This window comes from Chelonia mydas, chromosome 4, assembly GCF_015237465.2.
Source record: "Chelonia mydas isolate rCheMyd1 chromosome 4, rCheMyd1.pri.v2, whole genome shotgun sequence".
NCBI classification, from domain to species: Eukaryota; Metazoa; Chordata; order Testudines; family Cheloniidae; genus Chelonia; species Chelonia mydas.
The window spans coordinates 114,823,388-114,846,270 of NC_057852.1; the positions used below are offsets into that span (position 1 = coordinate 114,823,388).

General features: G+C 41.9%; 1 protein-coding gene across 3 annotated transcripts in view; it reads left to right on the plus strand.

The window, feature by feature from the left end:
- The window catches only part of SLC2A9 (solute carrier family 2 member 9), a 168,978-nt gene extending 146,309 nt beyond the window's left edge, over positions 1 to 22,669 (plus strand). For 2 of the 3 annotated variants that reach the window (XM_037898063.2, XM_043544649.1), the window contains one exon: positions 18,313 to 22,669. In XM_037898063.2, coding sequence (XP_037753991.1) covers positions 18,313 to 18,570 — 258 coding nt within the window. In that variant the 3' untranslated portion in view covers positions 18,571 to 22,669. Of the gene's footprint in view, positions 1 to 9,128; positions 9,311 to 18,312 lie in introns of those variants that run through there. The other variant, XM_043544650.1, reaches the window with a different exon arrangement.
- The last annotated feature ends 214 nt before the right edge of the window (positions 22,670 to 22,883 follow it).

A 22,883-nucleotide genomic window follows, 5' to 3' on the forward strand; every position in this document is an offset into this window, starting at 1 on the left:
ATGGTTTGATTGAAAACTCTGCTCTTTTGAGTTTCTTGATACTTATACATAATAGAATGGAGCACAGAAATCAATAGGGATCTATATTAGCCTATCAGTATGTGTAGGATTTTCACACCACTCCTTTTCTATGTCAGGCTTCAGTTTAGAAGCCATCGTTATGAAACGCGGGTTTACTTCAGAAACACTAGCAAATCTCCTATTCTAGTAGAACTACAGAATGCAGCTCTAATTATTTTTACCAGAAAAAAATAGTAAAATTGCAGAGGACCAAAACATAGACAATAAAGTAAACAAGAAATGGCCTATAACAGGAAAAAGTAGTACAAATATTAATATAGTGGCTTAGCCTTAGGCCATAACGCAACAGGAAAAATTAATGGAGCTGCAGAAGTTCCTCAAAATACATGACAATTTAGCTGTGATAAAACTGAATATCAGTGATTCAAGAACAGCTGCTTGCAATTTTTCAGTTGTTCTACAATGGCTAATAAAATGAATCACATTTCAGTTTATGGCTATGTCTTAAAATCAATTTGTATACAGTGAAGTAAAGGCAGCAAAAATAAACTTCTATTTTTCATCATTAATTTTTCCTTTAGTGTTCATTATTAAAAAATTAACTCACCATAGGTTGTGAACTTAATGTGTAAAATGCTTTAGGCCAAAACTTTTAAACCCATGTGCCTAAAGTTAGGCTTCTAAATGCATATTTAAGTACTGTGGGTCTAATCCGGCACCCATCAAAGTCAGTGGAACAGGATCAGACCCAAAATAACTAAATATATAGCCTTATTTTCAAAAGTTCTGAGCTCCCACTGCTGACTTCTACAGGTGCTGTTGGTTAAGTTAAAAACTAGAAACTGGCTGGAAATTTTTCAACAAAATGTTTTTCATTAAAAAATACTGATTCATCTAACCAAGACTGTTCCTGGGAAAGGGTATGTTTTTGGGTCAAAATAATTTATTTTTATATATATATATATATATAGTTTTTTTAAAAGGTCAAAATTGAAATGAAACATTTTGAAATTATTAAACCAAAATGTTTCAATTGATCCAATCAAAAATTTTCACAAATCAAAAATCTGAAAAAATATTTTGAAGATTTCAACTTTTTCTCCCAATTCAAGATGGGAAATGTTTTTAAAATCTCAAATTCTTATGGGACAGGAAAATTATGCTGCACAAAGGAGAAATATCCTAATAATGCTTAACTTTACATTAATGTTTACTAAAGGATTGGTATAGCATTAAATAAACAATGTTTATTTATGGTGTTCCCAGAAGTTTGCCTAACTTTTACAGATATGATGCTCTTGAATTAAAATGGAGCTGTGCAATTGAAAAAGTTCAAACAGAACATGAAATCCTTCACACTCCTATTAGAATGCAGACCAGGAGAGTCAAAAGCTCTTCAAATTTATTTTCAGCTGCTGCTATTAAAATTTTGCAACCCTTACTCAGAGAACTATAGAATCAGGCTAGCACTTTGTAACTATTACCTTCAAGGGCCCTTATAAAATTCTGGAATTTAAAATGCTCCCTTTGGCCTTTCTGTTTAGTGCTTGATCACAAACCCAGTGGGAGTGACTTTAGCTCTCAAAGACTTTGAAGTCTATAAAATTGATTCGTCTTTGAAAAATTGATTTAATGAGATCTTGCAGATGAGCGTTTATGCAATCCATACATTGAGGCATAACCTATGGCTCTTGAAAGGCTGTGGAACAGGGGAGTACATTAATGGGGTTGAGTACTGGGGGGGAAATGCATTATGTCTTTGTAAAGAGCAGTGGCTCCAGGGGCTTGGGAATCAGGCTGGGCACCAGAATTAAAAGGTGTAGCCATCACGTCTCCTGTTCTCAAATGCAGAGCTGTCTAAACTTACTAGTGTGCATGGGGCAGAGCCATGGTCGCAACTGCATTGTGCCCTGGCCTACCTCTTCTGGGCTTTGAATGATGCTAACTGTGCTGGCTGCCCATTCAACATCTTTGTTTCCCAGTAGTTTGCAGCCAGTTTATTTCTCCCCATTCTCCCTCCCACCCTCTAGCACATCTGTTGCAGGACTAGCCATAATCTCACCCTTAGGTTCTTGTCTAGTATTAGTAAAAGCTTGAGATGGACCTGTCCAGTTCTTCAGATGTCACACACACTCAGTTACTCCCTGTTCCCAGGCTGGACTTTCAGATGGACGGTAAGTTGCAAATCTCATTATTTGCAACGTTGGTTTCACCTTCTCTCACTAGGAATTTGAAAATAGGCTGGGTAGGGATGGGGAGAGAATTGTGTCAGTGGAGAAAGTTCCTCATTTTTTCAATAATCCTTCTCTACTAAAACTGATCACATTTAATAGATTTCTTTGACTTTAAGGCCAGAAGAGACCTGTGATCATCTACTCTGCTGCATAACACAGTCCATCAAATTTCACTCAATTATTTTGTAATCTAGCCCATCTTATGGTTGAACAAGACCATATATTTTAGAAAGACATGTAATCTTGATTTCAAGATTCCAAGGGATGAAGAATTTCCCTTGGTAAGCTATTGCAATGATCAGTTCCCTTCACCATTAAAAATTTGCATCTTATTTCCAGCTTGAACTTTTCTGACTTCATCTTCCAGCCTTTGGATCTTGTTGTGTTTTTGTCTGCTTGATTAAAGAAAGCTTGAGTATCAGATACTTTCTTTCTTGTTGTAAATCTGTCTTTTTAATTAATTGAACCTTTTGTTTTGTTCATCAATTCTTCGTGAACAGACTGATTTTTATTAATTTATTTGTAATTGTTTGGAAAGTTTATACAAACAAATTTCAGCCGATGTGCTGTTCGCAGATTCTTTGTATAAACTGCTCATAATTCACAATTTATAGTTCAGATCACTAATTCTGTTCCTTGATTGGGTGAATGAAATTTTAAACAGGAGAATAATGAATAACTAATAGCATATAACAGATACTCTTGCCTGCCTGTGGATATCCTCATCCACCCTGAGATATAGGTGTTCATATAGAGAACACCCATTCCCCAAACATTCATGGGAACCAAAATTCATTCACGTGAACCAAAATTCATTCATGTGAGTATTTGTGAATCCAAAGGGATACCCTTGTATGTGTTTGTATGTCTACACTGCAGTGGGAGTGAACCATCTAGCTCAGGGGAGACAGACTTGCACTAGCAGGGCTCAGCTAGCACGCTAAAAATAGCAGTGTGGATGTTGCAGATCATGCTGCAGCTCAAACTCTCAAGCCTACCAGGTCAGGTGGGCTTTATATTTCAGTGCCATTTTTAGCTTGAGCCCCACTAGCGCAAGTCTTGTCTACCCGAGCTGGGAGGCTCACTCCCTGCTGCAGTGTATTCGTATCCCAAATGGCCAGACTTCAAATGACTGATAGTAAACGCTGTTTTGCAGTGTTCACCAGCTCCACCCACTCCTCTGAATTTCTGTATCACTCCATTATGCTGATAAGTAAGTGTCCTGTAGTGTAATTCTTTTAATTTAATCACAGAAGTATTGCAAATATTTGCTTAAGGAAAGCTCAGAATTGAATCTGGCAAAATAGAACACACATGGAATAGCTATTTTAATGTTCTCTTTTTACACAGCCTTATTAAGTGATTTCCTGTGCCATTTAACTAAAGGATTTGTGTGAGTTCAACCTAACCTTGGCCTTACAATTGACTATAAATTACCAGAATATTTATTGAATTGTGGTCTGACTGCCATGTTACTTAAAGCAGTCATCATGACATAGTGATACTGGTTTTTTTTTCTTTTGGTTTGTTTTTTTAATAACTGATTTATGGATATAAATGCCATCCATAATGCCATGAAATATCTGTCCTGTTCTTTTGTGTTTAGGCCAGGTCTACATTACACCCCAGTATACATTAAACTAAGATGACAAAGTTCTTCTGCCAACATAGTAACACCACTTTTCTGAACTACAACAAGGAGTCCTTGTGGCACCTTAGAGACTAACAAATTTATTTGGGCATAAGCTTTCGTGGGCTAGAACCCACTTCGTCAGCTGCATGGAGTGGAAAATACAGGAGCAGGTATAAATACATGAAAAGATGGGAGTTGCCTTACCAAGTGTGAGGTCAGTCTGACGAGACAATTCAATTAACAGTAGGATACCAAGGGAGGAAAAATAACTTTTGTAGTGGTAATGAGAGTGGCCCATTTCAAACAGTTGACGAGCGTGTGAGTAACAGTAGGGGGAAATTAGTATTGGGGAAATTAGGTTTAGGTTTTATAATGACCCAACCACTCCCAGTCTTTATCAGGCCTAATTTGATGGTGTCCAGTTTGCAAATTAATTCCAGTTCTGCAGTTTCACTTTGGAGTCTGTTTTTGAAGTTTTTTTTGTTGAAGAATTGCCACTTTTAGGTCTGTTGTTGAGTGACCAGGGAGATTGAAGTGTTCTCCTACTGGTTTTTGAATGTTATAATTATTGATGTCTGATTTGTGTCCATTTATTCTTTTGCGTAGAGACTGTCCGGTTTGGCCAATGTACATGGCAGAGGGGCATTTGCTGGCACATGATGGCTTATATTACATTGGTAGATGTGCAGGTGAACAAGCCCCTGATGGTGTGACTGATGTGGTTAGGACCTTTGATGGTGTCCCTTGAATAGATATGTGGACAGAGTTGGCACCGGGGTTTGTTGCACTCTGAAACTTTTCTGAACTACGTTAGCTAGGCCAACAGAAGCACATTTCTGTCAGCTTAGTTGCATCTATACTGGGGGTTCTGTCAGCAGAGCTACATCACTCAGGGGTTGTGAATGTTTCCCACTCCTAGACAACATAGCTATGCCAAAGCAACTTTGTGTAGTGTAGACCAGGCCTGAGTTCCTCCCATGCTGCTGAAACAAAATGTTACTTGACCAGTTTTGATTCTGTTTAAGCACATCAGTGTATTTATAATACACATTTCAAGGGCCCAGCCTAGCATTTGAGGTTGGATAATACCAGCTACTGAATACCTCATGTGAATTGAGGACATTTAGCACTGCACAGAATTGGATACTCTTTTCATAGCCAAAATTTCTACTAGCTATACTGGGAGTTTTGGTTGCATAAGGAAGGCAGGATCAGGCCCCAAATCATTGCTTAGTAGAACAGTTTTATGTTAATGCATGTTAAGCCCCAACCCAATGACAAAGTCTGCATAGGCAGACCCCTGCAACTAGCTGGGTCTTACAGGAGGATCAGGGCCTTAGATTGTATGTTCTTCAGGACAAAGATCCCGTATACCAGTGGTTCTCAAAGCCGGTCCACCGCTTGTTCAGGGAAAGCCCCTGGTGGGCCGGACCGGTTTGTTTACCTGCCACGTCCACAGGTTTGGCCGATTGCAGCTCCCACTGGCCGCGGTTCGCCGCTCCAGGCCAGTGGGGGCTGCAGGAAGGGCGGCCAGCACATCCCTCGGCCCGCGCCGCTTCCCGCAGCCCCCATTGGCCTGGAGCAGTGAACTGCACCCAGTGGGAGCCGCGATCTGCCAAACCTGCGGACGCTGCAGGTAAACAAACCGGCCCGGCCCGCCAGGGGCTTTCCCTGAACAAGTGGTGGACCGGCTTTGAGAACCACTGCTGTATACTGTATTTTATATATTTGCAAAGCACCAGGTAAATATAAAGAGTTACATAAATAGTACATATGAATGATTATCAGTCTGCCTCTTCAATTAATTTCATGTCTCTGTAGCAATTTAAGATGTTACATTGATGTACTCTTACTTTCTATTTCAGGTTGCTCTTTTAGATCATTGAAGTTAAATTAACACTCACGTTTTAAAGCAACGTTATGCTGTGAGATAGCTGAATTGGCAGTTTCACAGAAATTTCTTTTTGTATGAGAGTGAGTACAGTGCATTTAACTGTGGCAGTCATCAGTAGGGTGACTAGATGTTCCATTTTTAACGGGACAGTCCCATATTTAAGCCCTTCTGCAAGTGTCCTGACTTTTTCTTTAAAAGGGGCACATTGTCCCATATTTTCTGTCTTCCTCCCCCCACATCAGTACTGGCGGTTCCTGCTGCTGGCTGGATCACTGCTCGCCAGCGGTGAGTGTGCGGGGGGGCGGGCTAGTGATGGGGAAAAGCTGCACCGTGCAGGGCCGGGCCGCTCCCCCTGCTGGTCCATCAGTGCAGTTCCCAATGCATGCTGACTCTTGGCCACCAGGGCCCCGTCTCATTTACAGCCGGCACTGGCTTCGTGCTCCAGGTAGTGGCCTGTGACATGTTCCCTCTGCTGCCCACCCGTTGGCCCCTTATGTGCTCCCCCTCTCGCTGTCCTCTCCCCGCTTCGCCCCTTCACCGCCCCGACCAGCCCCGCTGCTCCTCCACATCCCCACCTCCCCAACGGGGCACATCCTGCTTGCAGTGCTGTGCAGAGAAGCAGCCCTTGGTCGGAGCGCTCAGCTCACCAGGAGCCTGGCTGGCAGGCTCCTTCCTTCCCCCACTGCCTCTGGCTGGGCTGGAGTCCTGGGAAAGCCCAAGACTTTCCACACTTGCCAGGAGGAGCCAAGCCCTGTGTATGCCAAAGCCCCGTGCAGCGCTGGCACAGGGAAGCCTCTCTGCCCTGCAGCTAAGCTCTGGAATATGTGGGGGAAGTGATTTCCAGCCTGTTCCCACCCTGAACCTGCAAGCTCCACAGCAGCCACACTAGGCAGGGGCTTAGCACCCTCTCCCCCACCACCACCACCACCCTGGGTCCTGCCCCCAGGGCAGCGGGGCTGCTCCATCCCTTAGGCACCCTCCCCTGCTGAGCCACCTCTCTAGCCAGGCTCCGCGCCTCAGCTGAAGGCCCTGCAGTTAGGTTCCCTGGGCCTTGGAGCACAATGCAACCTTAGGGCTTACCCCCTTCCTGCTTGGGCTGTTGCCGGCGGACAGGAGGCAGCTGGGTTATGTCCGTGGCGAGCAGCGGCCTGGAAGTGTTAGCTTCCTTTAGACACTGTGCAGGCAGGAAGGGACAGGCTGCTTCAAGCCAGGGGCAACATGGGTTGAGAAGGGCTGAGTTCTGGAAAGACATAGGCCAGGTTATCTCTTCTCCTACTCCTCCTCCCCTGTGACTGGAAGCAGCTCCTGTCCCTTCCCTCCTGCACAGGGCCAAAAGGCTGCTGTTGGCCACATTCTAGTGTGAACCTTGGCAGGAATCTGATGGTGGGATGTGATCCCGCATCCCCCGCCCCCCATTGCCTTGAGAAGACGTGGCGCCAGGTACCAGGAAAGGCAGGTTCATCGCGAGGGTCCAGCCAGGCATGGAGGGCGGAGAGCACCAGGCAGGGAGGGTAAGGTCGGTCGGTCACCCCCGCCCTCCCGTGTGAGAGAGGGATGGGGGGGAGAGGTCACCTCACTCTGTATGGGTGGGGGTAGAGGTGTGTGTCACCTCTCCCTGTGTGAACCCTAAAGCCTTAAAGACAAGAAGGTAAATTAAAAAGAATCCAGCTATGCAGGATTTCTTTTTAACGGGGGCTCAGTCAACTTGATGTTAATTTGAACATTTGTACTGCATAGTTCTGATTGGTTGCTGTTGACCTTGCTTGAATATGAGTAATTTTACCAGGTGTCCTGTATTCAGCATAGGGAAATATTGGCACCCTAGTCAGGAGGTACATACAACAACACAGAACTCTTCACAGTGTACCTTCAGTGAGGACTCAGATCAGTGTAAGCTTTATTGAATCTGGGATTTTAGTGTGGAGGTGCTAATTTATGCTTGCTTCTTTGCCTAAGTAACATTAAAAACAGCAGTGAGCTATAGAGGAAAGCAAGAGAATTAATCACTTTTGTCCTGGAGTGTTCCAAAATTATTGTGTGTTCTGTGCCTGTTTTCAAAAAGATGATTGCTCTGTCTTACCTCTCTTTAATCATGACTCTGCCATAATGTGAAAGAGTCAAAATGCAGAGCAATGGAAGAAGAGGAGGGAATGATGCCCCTTGGTGTGGTGGACCTACACAGCAATGCCTTAGGTGGCAATGGCACCCCCTTCAGTCTAAGTAAGTGGCACCATTTAACTCTTAAAATACAGATAATGGTTCCCTTCCAACTCTTCCTCTCCCAGTTAAACGAGACTTCCACCCCAGCTGCCAAAACTGAGAGCCAGAACCTAACCTTTGCAACCCTGCAGAGACCAATTGCTTCTTCACTGTCTCATCTGCATGTTTCCGTGTCAGTTCCTCTTCACACTTGCCTCCTCACATAACCTGTTCCCCTCCTGCCTGAGCATCAGGCAGGAGTAGCCTTTTAGGTGCAGGCCTGGAGATGGAGGAAGAGGATTCCTGAAGCAGGGAGGCAAGGTAGAACTCTTCAGTCAGACAAGTCCTAAGCCATAGGCTGGAAACTAGCCTGAGACTATCACACTGTACTTTACCATGGAAAGTAAATGGAAAAACTGATAGTTTAGATAATGAGGATATATATAATTTCTAATACAAACTCGGGAAGAATGAGGTTTTTGCTATAAGTGCATAGGAAATTGGTGGACCAAAAATGAAGTTTCATTAGTTTGGGCCAGTTAGTGAGTGGGAGGAGGCTTCCTTCCACCTTTCAGGGTCTGAGTACATCCCCTATCCTCAGTGATGGCTGTGATTTTCCTTCCTCTTCCCACCCTCCCCCGGCCTTCTCTTTCCCTGGAGACTCAAACCATCCCAAAAGGGACAAGGAGGAGGTAGACACATTGTTTCCCAGTGCCATCCCTTGCAGCAAGGCCGAGGCCGGCGGGGGGGGGGGGGGGAGCAATAAGTTGCATGATTTTTGTGTAGTGGTTTGAATATATAAAGACCTAGGTAAGGGCTCAGTCTGCAAGGTCTTGAAGGCTAAGACATTTTGATTAAAAACAAAAATCATTGGAGCGGAAATAACTGGCTTGCCGATACGGCTGCATGAGTCGGAATGCTGGAGTATGAGAAACGTGGTACGTGTTGATTTCTTTGTCCAGTTTTAAGGATGGTGTTCACTGCAGTGTCTTTTTTAAAAAATCCGCTTCGTTCATCTTAGTCCAGCTGGATCTGTGCACATTAAGAACTGCCTGTGCCATGAAGTGCTGCTCATTCTGTTCTGCCTGCTATTAAGATGCAATGAGGCTTGATATGTGTTTTAATGTTCCCCTGTTTCCCTTTTCAGCCCCTGTGTATCTTCATTTCTCCTGGTGAAGTGGCACTTCCACATCATTATACATTTCATTAGCACCCTGCATGCACCTCCATATTGTTTCTGCCTCATTTTTCTACACTCAAGAGTCCCCTTTTTAGTTCCTGAGATTCACTTACCCAGTAGGGTTCCTTTTGATTATTTCCACCAATGTGTAATGATACATTTTAAATTTTTTTAAATTATGCTGCACAATAATTTGAATAATGGGGAGTACTGACAAAAAAGTGAGTATCAAGGCTTCCCTATCCATTGGTATTAGCTTAATCGAGTTATTTTATACTTTTATAAGTGTATTTGGTGTTTTAAAATAGTTATGTCTGTAGTTATAGAAATGACAATCTTTTACCAAAATAATCAGCATTTCTTTTCTCTTTCTCATGGGAAGGTTAGACAAGGAAAAGCTCATTAGGGCTATTCTACTACATGTACAGAATTAAATGCTGCATCATGTATTAAGAGGGGAATATGAAATGAATGGGAGTTAGGCATCTAACTGCAATTTATGCCTTTCAGAATCTCCTCCCCATTCCTCCTGGAATACTGCATACAGGTCTGGTATCCACATTTTTTAAAGGATATTGAAAATTGGAGTGGGTACAGAAAAGAGCCACAAAATGCCTTGCCCTGGAGAAATTGCCTTATCGTGAGAGACTTAAAGAGCTCAGTTTGTTTAATTTATCAAAAAGAAGACTGGGGGGTGACTGGGGAGAAAATACTGGGTACTAGTGGGCTATTTAGTCTAGTGGAGAAAGGCAGGCCAGGACCCAATGACTGGAACCCAAAGCCAGCCAAATTTCAAATTAGAAATTAGGCAAAATGTTTAGCAGTGAGATGATTAACCACTGGAACAAACAACAGCGGGAAGTAGTGAATTCTCTATCTCATGATGTCTTCAAATCAAGACCGGGTGACTTTCTTACTATCCGTTTTAAACCTCCTGCACCTACCGCTTTCCTGCTAGCTAAAGTAGATGCAAGGAGTCATATGCAAGGAGTCAGTTTCTTCAACAATGCATTCATCTCAGTTGGCTGATTCTGAAACATATTGTCACAAATTTAAATGTCGTCATGAGTAAATATTTCACTGCTGATCGTTTTAATAAAAACATCCAATTGGTGTGCTTATCAGTTCTCATCACATATCCTCTCATGTGCCAGAAACTCCAATTCATCCCTAGTCAATGCTCATGACCTCTAAGTTGCCCTCCTGGCAATTTCTAAAATGCAAACATGCAATGTCAAAATCTGTGACATTGCTCCTAAATTTGCAGTTTTCAGAGTAAACTAAAATGCATTGATGATATTCACTTTCATATTTAATTCAGTAAATTCAGGAGCTGATACAGAATGTCTAATGTATTCCACTGGGTGTTTCAGAAAACAAAGGGCCTCGCTAAAGAATTTAATCAGAAAAATAAGAATGATAATTAGGAATTGATTAAGAACACCCAAAACCCACAATCAAGGAAGAAGGTCATATTGCTTAGAAATCTAATTTGCGTTAGAGGGGAAGTGAAGGGAGCTTTATTTATTTTTTTTTATAACAAAAGGAAGGTAGATAGTAATGAACATAAAAATCAGAAGCTAGAAATTCTAGAAAATTGAGAAGGGAAGCAAAGGGACAGAAGGAGATAAATCTCAAAATGTAATTGTAAATGGGGAATCGTCATTGAGTGGTTATGTTTCTAGTTGGGTCCGATGGGGATCGGTTCTTGGCTTATCTTATTTAACATTTGTATCAAAGACCTGGATGAAAACATAAAATCATTACTGATACAGTTTTCAGGTGACGCTAAAATTTAGGGAGTGGTAAGTAATGAAGATGGCAGATTACTGATACAGAGCGGTCTGGATCTGTTGGTAAGCTGGGTTCAAGCAAACAATAGACATTTTTAATATGTCTAATTGTACATGTTTGCATCTAGGAATAAAGAATGAAGATCATACTTAAGGATGGGGGACTTTGTGGGAAGCAGTGACTTAGAAAAAGACTTGTGGGTTGTGATGAATAATCAGAGGAACATAAACCTCAAGTGTGACACTGTGGCTAAAAGAGCTAATGTGATTCTGGGAATCTCAAATAGGTTATTTTATGCCTGTATTTGGCACTGGTGCAATTAACGTCTGTATACTGCGTCCAGTTCCGGTGTCCACAATTCAAGAAAGATATTGATAAATTGGAGAGGATTCAGAGATGAGCCACAAGAATGATTAAGGATTAGAAAGCATGCCTTATAATTAAGGCTACATTTTAGTCATGGATATTTTTAGTCATGGACAGGTCACGGGCAGTAAACCTGTCCATTACTTGTACTATATACTACTAACTAAAACTTGGGCCGGGGGGCTGTGGGTGCTGGGAAGGGTGGCCTGAGACCATGCTGGGAGTGGACCCCTGCTGGTGCTGGGTGGCGGACCAGGACCCCTGGTGATGGGGTGGGGGGTTGCAAGAGGCAGCCTGGGACCCCTGCTGGTGCCAGGGGTGCAGGGGGCCGCATAGCCCAGGACCCCCTCTGGTGCTGGGGCCAGGCAGTGGCACGCAACCCGGGACCCCTGCTAGTGCTAGGGGAAGAGGGTTGCCAGGGCTGGCAGACTCCCTACCCAACTCCGCACATCTCTCAAGAAACAGCTGGCATGTCCCTGCAGCTCCTAGAGGGAAGGAAGGCCAGGGGGCTCCAAGCGCTGCCCCTGTCATGAGCACCCACTCTGCAGCTCCCATTGGCCAGGAACCGCAGCCAATGGGAGCTGTGGGACGGTGCCTGCAGGCAGGGGCAGCACTCAGAGCCCCTTGACCCCTCTGCCTAGGAGGAGCTGCAGGGATACGCCGGCCACTTGCAGCGAGCGCCCCTCAAGGTAAGCACCTTCCCACACCCCAAACCCCTGCCCCGGCCCTGAGCCCCCTCTCACACCGAAACTGCTGCTGGCCCAGGGGCTGCCTGCCACACTGGCCGATGCGAAAGTCACAGAATCTGTGACTTCCAAGACCTCTGACAGACATGCAGCCTTACTTATACAGTAATGGTAGACTCAGTGAGCTCAATCTATTTAGCTTAAAAGGAGAAGGTTAAGGGCTACCTTGATCAGTTTATCAGTACCTATATGGGGAACAAATATTTGATAGTGGTATCTTCAGTCTAGCAGAGAAAGGTATAATGTGTTCCAATGGCTAGAAGTTTAAGCTAGACAAAATCAGACTAGAAATAAGTTGTAGATTTTTAACAGAGAGAGTAATTAACCATTGAAACAATTTACCAAGTATCATGATAGATTCTCCATCACTGGCTATTTTAAAATCAAGATTGGATGTTTTTCTAAAAGAGATGCTCTTGGAATCATAGTGGGGAAGTTCTAAGGCCTGTGTTATACAGGAGGTTAGATTAGATGATCAGAGTGGTCTGTTTTGGCCTTGGAATCTATGAATCTGTGAATTTAAATATCAGTTGTTGCAGAGTACATGGGCTCTTGATTAAATGTCATTAATTTTGCCCCTGTAAATAAACAGCAGATTAGGAAAATGAAGAGAAGGGCAACAGTCCCCAGGTAAAATTCCCCAAACAAGTAACGGGGTAATCCGATAATAATTATGAAACACTGCTGCTATTCTAGAGATGGCAAATCAGGTACAAATAAAAAAAATACTCAATACATTTTAGTTTGGTTTTAGATTAAATTTCCATAGAGAATAATCTCAAAAAGGCTCACAGTTCAGTTAAAAAACATCAGGTCAACATCAGAGCAAGATAATTAAGGTTTCTTTTTCCAAATGAGAAGATTTTAAAAGGCCTGTTTCAAAAGCTCAGGTTTCTTCAACACCTCTCCAGAATGAGTTCATTCACTCATTCTCCTCTCTGTTTCTGAGAATACCTCCTGCCAAGTGGTAGTTTAATCCTCTTTACAATTATCACACCATCACTTAGTAACTGAGCCCTACAGCAAGATGGACTGAATAAGGAATCAACTGACACATTATTAAATGATCCAGCAAGGGACTGTACTCAACTAATTCCACATTCTGTAAGTACCATAGCCTGGAAGAATGTAAACAGGTGTAGATTTTTCCTCTTTTTAACAGCTTTTGAAAGCTTTAAGTTTAAAAAAATCTTTCAGCATATACAAAAATCATGGCAACATTTATTTTAATACTAGATCTTTTTTCAACTCATTTCACTTTTCTTGATTTGAAAATGAGCTCTCTAATACTTGCTTCATGTGGGTGGATGCTGCAATTTGAAAGAAATGACTTTTGATAAGGGCAGAAATCAATACTCAGTGTCTTTCAGCATTTGCTTGGGTGGGGAGGGAAGGTAATGCCTGTACTTTCTGTCTCTGCACACAATAATAACCCTACACAGGCCTGGAACATTTTTGCATCTTTTATCCTGTTGAGAGGGTACATTGACTGCACTGCATTTACATCAAAATGGAGTACCTGTCTTTAAAAAGGGGAACAAAGAGGACCTGGGGAATAAAGCCTAACTTTGATACCTGGAAAGATACTAGAACTAATTATTAAACAATCAGTTTGTAAGTACCTAGAGGATAATGGGGGGAAGCTGTAGCCATGATATATCTTGATTTTTAGTAAGGCTTTTGGTGCATTCCCATGGGACATTTTTATACATGAACTAGGGAAATATAGTCTAGATGAAATAACTTTAAGGTGGGTGCTAAACTGATTGGAAAACTATACTCAAAGAGTTATCAATGGTTTGCTGACATATCTAGTGAGGTCCCACAGAGGTCGGTCCTTGGTCTGGTACTAGTCTATATTTTCATTAATGACTTAGATAATGGTAAGAGTGGAGAGTCCACTTCTAAATTTGCAGAGGAGGCCAAGCTGAGAGTGGTTGCTAGCACTTCGGAGGACAGCGTTAGAATTTAAAATAATCTTGACAAATTGGAAAACTGATCTGAATTCAACAAGATGAAGTTCAATAAAGGCAATTACGAAGTACTACACTCTGGAAGATAAAAATCAAATGCAAATCTACAAAATGGGGAATAACTGGCTAAGGCAGCAGTACTGCTGAAAGGGATGTGGGAATTTATAGTAGATCACACATCGAATGAGTCAACAATGTGATGCAGTTTTGAAATTAATTAAACAAAGGGCCAAGTCCTGAAGTCCCCATTGGGAGTTTTCCTACGTAAAGATTTCAGAATTTGACCCCTCCTTTATACAATGGTATAGGCAAAATATATTGTAACGAGACTCTGTACTTTCATGGAAAACATTTGAGATGGTTTATCCATTTTAGAAAGGAGTAGTGTAACTCCCTTTAATGGAGTCAGTTCCCACTTGATATACTATCATCGTATGCTAAGTATAGCTTCTGGCAGTATCAGAGGAGCTTTTAATGGTTTTTGTTGTCATGATGTTTAAATAAGAACTTTTTTTTAAATACCAAGCTATTACATGAGACTTAAGAGATACATTATTACTCTCATATATCCCCTGTTTCATAAAGGATCGGCTAGTTTGAAAGAACCATTGTGATTAAATGTAACAATGAGGATAGTACACTTCATTATTACTGCTGCAGAAATGCCAAATGTTTCCAGTCAGGGATCAAGGTGCCATTGTACTAGGCCTTGTGCAAACAAATAGTACAAAGCCAGTCCCTTCCCCAGAAAGCTCAAAGTCTAGGATTTAAACAAACACAACAGGTGAATAAACAAGGCAGGCATAAAGGTGAGAGGACAAGGTAGCAGTAGCAAGAGGTGCATTTGTGTAAATTAGTCACAAGTATTCGGTTGCGAGCCTAATCAATGCAACACATTATTTGTTTGTAGACACCATGGCAAAGGTATGTTTTATAGAGAGATTTAAAAGAGGATGGCAGGTGAGTAAATTGTGATCCTTCGGAATCTGAGCCTGCCTATTCCTGAGTTACCTCTGAGCCCCAGCCTGCTTAAACATGATGAATCATCCTTGAGCCAGAGAGTATGATGAGTCATCAAAGGCAATTACCTGCGGGTCTTGTAATAGGTCCTATGCCATTCAACCAGGGCTCAACCAATCCACAGGCAAAGACCCATCTAGGTGATCCTGGCTCTTAAAAGAAGCAGTCTGTCCAATCTACTCCACATTACTACCTGGCTGGAAGCTCTCTCTTTGCCAGTAGCTTCATCTCACAGTTCCTGCTCCAGCTGGCCCTTGTTCCTGTTCTAATCATGCTGGTTTCCATGCTAGACAGCCCCTACTTCATTCTGTATCAGCCGGCCACCTGGTACTTGACAAAGACAAAACTGCAATCTTATTAAACGATTCTAAAAGCTGAAAACTCACATTCAAAATTACAGTTCTCAAGATGACAGGATAACTTATGGAGACATTGTGAAGTTATTTTTCATAGCTATTAAATCCATTTGTTTCTGTCTGTTCATAAGCTTGAAAGCCAGATCTGCTTCCTTACCAGAACATTTCCCCTCATTTCATGTGTACATGCTCTTATTATTGCTGGGTTTTTCAGGAGCATTGGGCTGCTGCATTCAGGGGGCCTTAGTCAGTATATCAGAGGATGTGCTTTCTTTGCATTTCAAAAGTGAATAAAAGGGCAGAGCCAGATTAATTATCCCTGGAAACATTGTGACTAGCCAAATTGGTAATTCAGCCAGAATATTAAAAATGACAGGGTAAGAAATCTCTTTTATTGGACTTAGCCTTCACCAGAGAGTGTTTTGTTTTGCATCAATTGTGACACCTAGTATTTAGGTGATGGTAACTGAATGGGACATGTAAAATAATGTTAGGCATAGTACAAACACATGCCCCACACCCCAAAGAGCTTGCATTCTAGAATGTAGATGTGGAACAACAAAGAGGGGAGGAATATACTATAAGGTTGGGGAAAGTCAGGGTTTCATAAAGATTGTGTGAAGTTATCAGTTCCTGTACATTTAATGAGCAATTGTAAATGTGTATATGTGTGTGTGTATATATACAAATCATAGGTCAATTCTTGTAGGCTTCACAGCAGAGATGAGTTTTTCAGCGGAATTTGAATGTGGAAAGGATAGTGGCTTGGGCCGAGATACACAAATGAGATTTAGGCAAAGTGACACTGAACTTCACAATGCTTAACTTTTAGGTGCGTAGAAGAATCACTGGCACCACACTGTGATCCATGAAGCTTAGTTAGGCTAGGCTCTCTATACAATGAATGGGGAGGAATAGATACTGTATAATATGATCCACAAAAGCCAGCAGGGTAGGTAGGGAGCTGCTCAAAGCAGCCAATGGGAGATTCTGATGAGATGGGTGCATGCTAAACCCCACCCCTCGAAAGGAGCTAGGCACCTAAGACCAGGTGTGCAGGGAACAGTCTCTCTCTGCCCTTTATCTGCAACTAGGAACCCCCTCCTGGAGTCACTTGGCTTAGACATCTAAGTCAACTCTGTTGAGAATGTGTTAGGCACCCGCCTCACTCCCCGCAAAAGAGCTGAAGGAGGCGCCCACCTTATAATTTTTAGCCTAGTGATTACAGCACTCACTGAGGATGTATTCAGGAGACCCATCTTTAATTCCACCCTCTCAGTGGAGGAGAAAGGATTTGAACACGGATCTCCCACCTCTCAGGAGAGTGTTCTAACCACTGAACTATGGGATATTCTGCAGGGTGCCCTCTATCTCTCCTATTGAAGCTGTTCCACTGTGGCTAAATACATCACTAGGCCAGGGAAAATGAGAATGACTCTGAAGTTTGGCAACTAGGGTATTAACGGGGGAGGTGGGAGACTGAGGAGCCAGTCCCCCTGCTCCAATCAGTCTTTGTTTGTCTTCTATACAACTTGCCTTCTAGTAACCTCTGTCTTTAGAAAAGTGTGTGTGTGTGTGTGTGAGTAATGTCTAGTTCCCTTTGTATTTTTTACTCATGACTGCATGTCAGATGTCATGGAAAATATGCAATGTGTGTGTAGCTATTCTTTTATTAGGTCTGCAACCAATGCTTAGTTCTAAACTTTGCCTTGCAAATAAAAATAAATGAAAGATTTGTTGTGGGTACTATACACATCTGGTTTGAGTGTATGAAGTTACATAAAAACAGAGAAGGGAGATATTTCAAAACTCCAGTTGATATCCTGGCTCCATTGAAGTCAATGACAGTTTTGCCATTGACTTCAGCGGGGGCAGAATGTCAGTCTGCATTCCCAGTTTAAAGAAACTGTACCTTGCAATATTGTGTCTCGAATACTACAGAACATTTTGAAAAATTGTTTTATAAAAACTTGGGTAGTCTAACAAGGGTCATTTAACAACCAGCAGGATAGAAACACTGTCATTTTGATAATATGTAAGTCCTACAATCTAGCTAGAGTTTTCATGATAAATTATTGAAGTTAGTTATCACTCTTTTTGTACAGTAGAGCATTTGCAGCAGTAAAATCTGAAGCATGTAAACTTGGATTGTATTTCATATCACTGATCTTAGTTAACCCTTGCAATGCTCTCTCTTTTCTTGAGAAAGGTATCTCTTATTGTAACATCTTTTCCTATATAATATATACCTATAACTTTAGAAACGGGGGGGAGAAAAATCTGTGTTTGGCTTTATAATCTCAGAACTTTCATTCGGCTCCCTGAAGGCTGTGACAGATTCTTAATATTGTGCTAACCTAAGTACAAAGGGGTGCTACTAAAAATATTGGCCAGCATTTTCAAACCTAGATGTTGAAATCCATATTTAGGCACCTAAGTAACTGGCCTGATTTTCAGAAGTGGTGAGCAGCCTCAGGTCCCATTGAAGTCATGTGAGTGACTCCTCCATCACCTGCTTTAGAGTGCAACATGACTCAAGAGCATCTTGATTGCAATCCTGTGCTCCTCAAGGGCCAGATCAGGAGCTCAAAGTAAGGGCCCTGGAGAAGGTTGGAGGAAGCTCTTTGTACCCTCCCTTCCTCATGAAGTAACTGAAAAATTAGCATGTTTAAACTGGTAATGACTTGCTCTGCTGGCTTGCAATTAATGCAGCCTACTATTGTACTTTGTCAAAAAATTGCTCCAGGTCTCTCAATATAAATGCAATTCACCCAGGCTGCTGTTCTGTATGTTTAATGTACTTTCTTTCAAACAGTTCCCAAGAATTACTTCTAATCATAAGATTCTTGCCTCTCTAGTATCTGTAATGTTGGTTTCATTTGTTTTCTGTTCACAGGCTGGACTGCAGACATTTTGTTTCCTGGTGTTTGCTGTCATCTGCCTTGCTGGAGCTACTTATCTGTTTTTTGTCCTGCCTGAAACAAAAAATAAGACCATTAATGAAATCAGCCAGGCATTTGCCAAAAGGAATAAAGTGACTTTAGAAGGGCGGGAGATGAGCCAGTTTTCATCAGAAATGAAATCAAGTGAAGAACAAGAACATAACTTCTCTTCTACACTGGAGAATGGTGAAACTAAAAACAGAATAATCTAAGCATTCAGTGTTCTTTTTATGGAAAAAAGATAACTATATGCTCTGCTGGTTTCGAAAGCATGTGATCATTCTAACAGTTCAGCATTTGTGTTATTAATACCCCTGTGTATGTTGGGGGGGCGGTTGTTTTGTTTTTGTTTTTTAATCCAGGAGAATATGGGCATAAAGTAAATCTGGGAAGTTGATATATGAGGTACAGTGATATCTGGTGGGAACAAGACCCAGAGTTTCCAGGAAACGTGTGGAGTGGATCATCAGGTGGATGGAGGGGGATGGGATCAGGACTAGGAGAGGGAAACTGGATTGGCAGTGGGAACTGGGTGGAGGGATCCTGAGCAAGGACTGGCTGATCAACATGCCAGCTTGCATGGGTGGACCTATATGCTAGTGGCAGAGATTGGGTGTGAGTCAGTGGATGCGAAGAGAAGGAGAGGTAAGTTTTATTTCTCAGCTTTTCCCAATAGGCTTTTAAAATTGCACTTCAAAATGAAAGGGACACTATCGTGGTATTTTTTCCATCTTCATTTTTAATTTTAGCTGCTGTTCCTCATAAGAACCTCTCTCGCTCCCACTGTCTCCAGAAGACAGAAACTGCAATTTGTTTCCATAATTACTGACGTGCTTCCTCCCTCCATCCCACAAATACTAGCAAGAGCGCTAGATTGCTGGCACTGCGTTTCTGTTGTTTAAAGCAAATAACAGTGAAGCATTTGTTCTGAAAACAAAAACTCCACATATTCTGAATAGTGGGCTCCGGGGAGATAGGTACAGGAGAAGAAAAAGTAATCAAACATTGAGCTGCCCAGACTTTAACAATAGTAACATTTTTTTAAAAGCACAAGTCCTATTTTCAAAAGTGATTTAGGAGCCAAAGTCTCACTGAAGGCCTATGGGACTAATGCTCTGAAGTGCCTAAGTTAGTTTTGAAAATGGGGCTTAGGCTCCTAAGTCTTTTAGGTGCTTTTAAAAATGTTACCCAATGTTCATTTAATTTCATGATAGGAAAATAGCAGGGGTTTCTGGTTTGTGACGTTTACTCTTCCTGATTCTTAGTGTTTTTTAGGCAAGTTATGGCTCACTTTTTAATATTTTTCAATTATTTTCCTTTAATTCCTTAAGTGCCTAGGTACTATAGGGATAAGCACGTTCTAAATAAAATAATAAATCCCATAATTAGCAGTCTTTGGGGATAAGTCCACAGTGAGCATGTACAATCTTTTAGGGTGAGCCATGTTTCTCTATGAGCAATTTTGCACAATACTAAAATTGTAAATTTGACATGTATATTTTATTTTTAAAAAGTTGTTCTCAGATGTTTGCCTCGGTGAGGATATTTTGGTTTTAACCTAATATGTTTTTAATCATAACCTAAAATAATGTTATGATTTTAAAAAGATGTTTGCCAAATAATCTATACTGTATGCTGTTGTTGTAGTCGCCATTTTGGATCCAGGGTATGAGAGAGACAAGGTGAGTGAGGTAATGGCTTTTATTAGGCCAACTTCTGTTGCAGGGAGAGAGAGATGACCTTTCCAGTTTACACAGAGTTTGTCTTCAGGTCTGGGAAATGTACTCAGAGGGTACTGCAGTTGGTCCATGGTAGCTGACTTGGGCTCAGGCTATGGGGCTGGTTAATTGCAGTGTAGACGTTGGGCTCAGGCTGGAACCTGGTCTCTAGGGCCCTGTGAGGTGAGAGGGTCCCAGAGCTCGGACTGCAATCTGAGCTCAAACATCTACACCGCAGTTAAACAGTCTCTTAGTCCAAGCCCCGTGAGCCGGAGTCAGGTGGCACACACCAATCACAGCTGTCGGATTGCAATGTGGACATACCCAGTGTCACTGCTAAATACAAGGTGGAACAGATTGTTTAGCATAAGTAGTTAACACATATTTCAAGGGACTATTCAAGGTGAGGTGGCCAGTTACCACCTATCCAGTTATAGGGGAAGGAAAGAAGGAGGGGGGGGGGAGCAATAATCTATAGTCCCTCCTCCCTTCCTTCTCCTCCCTCCCCCCTGCCCATGACTGAAGACATGTTAACTGGCTGCTTCATTTTGATTGTATTTAGCTGTGATACACTGAGCACATTTCCCAGACTTGAAGAAGAGCTCTGTGTAAACTCAAAAACTTGTGTCTCACCAATAGAAGTTGATCCAATAAAAGATATTACCTCACCCACCTTGTTTCTCTAAATGCGATATACTGTGATTTGTATATTTGTGTACATACTGCCCATATTAACCATTACTAGAACTTAATTACCCAACAGAGCAACTTCATTGCTGGGTAATAGGAAAGAATGCTCTCGTTCTCCATACCAGATTTTACACTGGGTAGCTACTGTTGTCAGTGGAGTTATTACCCAAATTATACATTGGAGTATCATGGACAATCAGACTGTTCCGCTGCTAAAGAAAAGTGTAATGAATCAGGATTATGCCAATGGAGAATCTTTTAGGGCTAATCAAATCTTTAGGGGGAAAAACTACACCAATATGTTTCCTTAAAGAAAGTACTTGAAACTGCATAGCTCTTGCGTGCAGCCTGTGTGTGGTTTTGTTTGTCTTTGTTTCTTGGATTTATTTTATTTTTTGCTACACGGGTTCTTGAAGTTAAAAAAAAAAAAAAAATCGCCAAAGCCCGTGCTGCTGGGTTAGTGAACAATACGAACATTTAAAATCTCAGTTCGAGCACAGAGGTCTTCCTTTCCCGACTGATAGAATGGTGGGAGAGTCGAGCCCTTTTACTCAACTTGAGGGGTACCTTACTTCACAAGCTGGGCTTGTTCTCAGAGTAAGGTACTACTCCACTTGAGTTAGGTTGTTATAAATGGGCTCTTAATAACAATTAAAATTAATACTTCATGCTGTTCATCTTCTAAGCACTTGGTAGGCATTAATCCTTGATAATGTTGACCTTTGATCAATTAAGACTGCATTGGCATCCTGATATCAGTTTTACTGAACTTCTGAAGCAAGGTTTAACCCTTCAGTAATTGAATGCAACCACCAGCAATCTCATTTTGAGCTCAGCTATGACGGTTCTTTTAGCACCTCATTAAGACCCAAATGTTGTTCACCACTCTCCTGCCATGCATACAAAGCATGCATAAATGAAGCTTGGACAGAGGATCAGAGAGGGGTCAGGTGAAACCTCCCTTCACAACTAAGGGGCTTTTATAGTACTAGCAACTAGGGCTCCTACATCCTCTCTAGGTGAAGGTGCCATGACATATGGCTCCATTAGCTCCTCTCTTGCCACAGCCTAGATGTGCACGCATGCACTACTGCAAAGAGAGGCATCATAGAAAAGTCTCCATGGCACATAAGGAGTGCAAAGTCCCTTTGAGTAGCCCCCCTGTGTCCTGTCTCCTATGAGCTGTATCACATCAGTTCTGCTGAGTTTAGGGCCTTCTGGGCTTATAGGATAGGGAGCTGTGGAGGTTAGACACCTGTTGATTTGTTCCAAATCTTTCTGTAAGAGAGCAGTACAGAGTGAAAATAATGTCAGCATCAGGGAATATTAGTTCAAACATTCCACTCACTGCCTAGGGGAGGTGGTTATAGTATAGTCAAACTTGGTTTCTGGGAAACACCCAAGATTTGCATAACTCCCTCATTTCCAACCCCAGGGGTGGTTTTGAATTGTTCTCAAGTATTGTGTAGCAACATTTTCCCCCTTCTTATGGTGTTATAACTTCAACAATCAAAGGATAGAATGTAATATGCTGACAGTTCTTCACTGGTTTTTCTGTTTGGGCCTACAGATTGTCTACAGCCAAACCTGTACATTTGTCAATGAATGTTCTGCTTGTGCCATGTTTGTTTCTCTAAAATCTGAATTAATGGGAAAATGCTGCATTGTGTCTTTGTTTTTAAAGCAGTATTAAAAATGGATTGTAAATGTGTGACTGATCAGTGAAATCTATGTACGAAGTATAGTATAAGAGTTAAACCAACAAGATGCTAGGGTCTGTTTCATTTCTGGAAAATAATGTGAGATTATCCAAAGTTGAATGTAAGGTGTCATTACTCAGTTTTCAGTTGTATTACCTGAGTTTTTCATGTGATTCATTATTAAAATCGTCTATGTACAGTCAGGCCTGGATAGTCTACGTTATTTTTCAAATGGAGAGAGTAGAGGTATGGCCCTCAGGATCAGAAGGGGGGTTTTAGGGAGGGGGGCCATATTCAGTATTGAACCAGCAATTGCCTCTTTAAATAGGAGATAAAATAATAAATTAACAATATTGTCTTGGCTGAATAAGAGAGAATGTGTGTGTTGTCAGGGAGTACAAAGGCAGTGATCCAGAG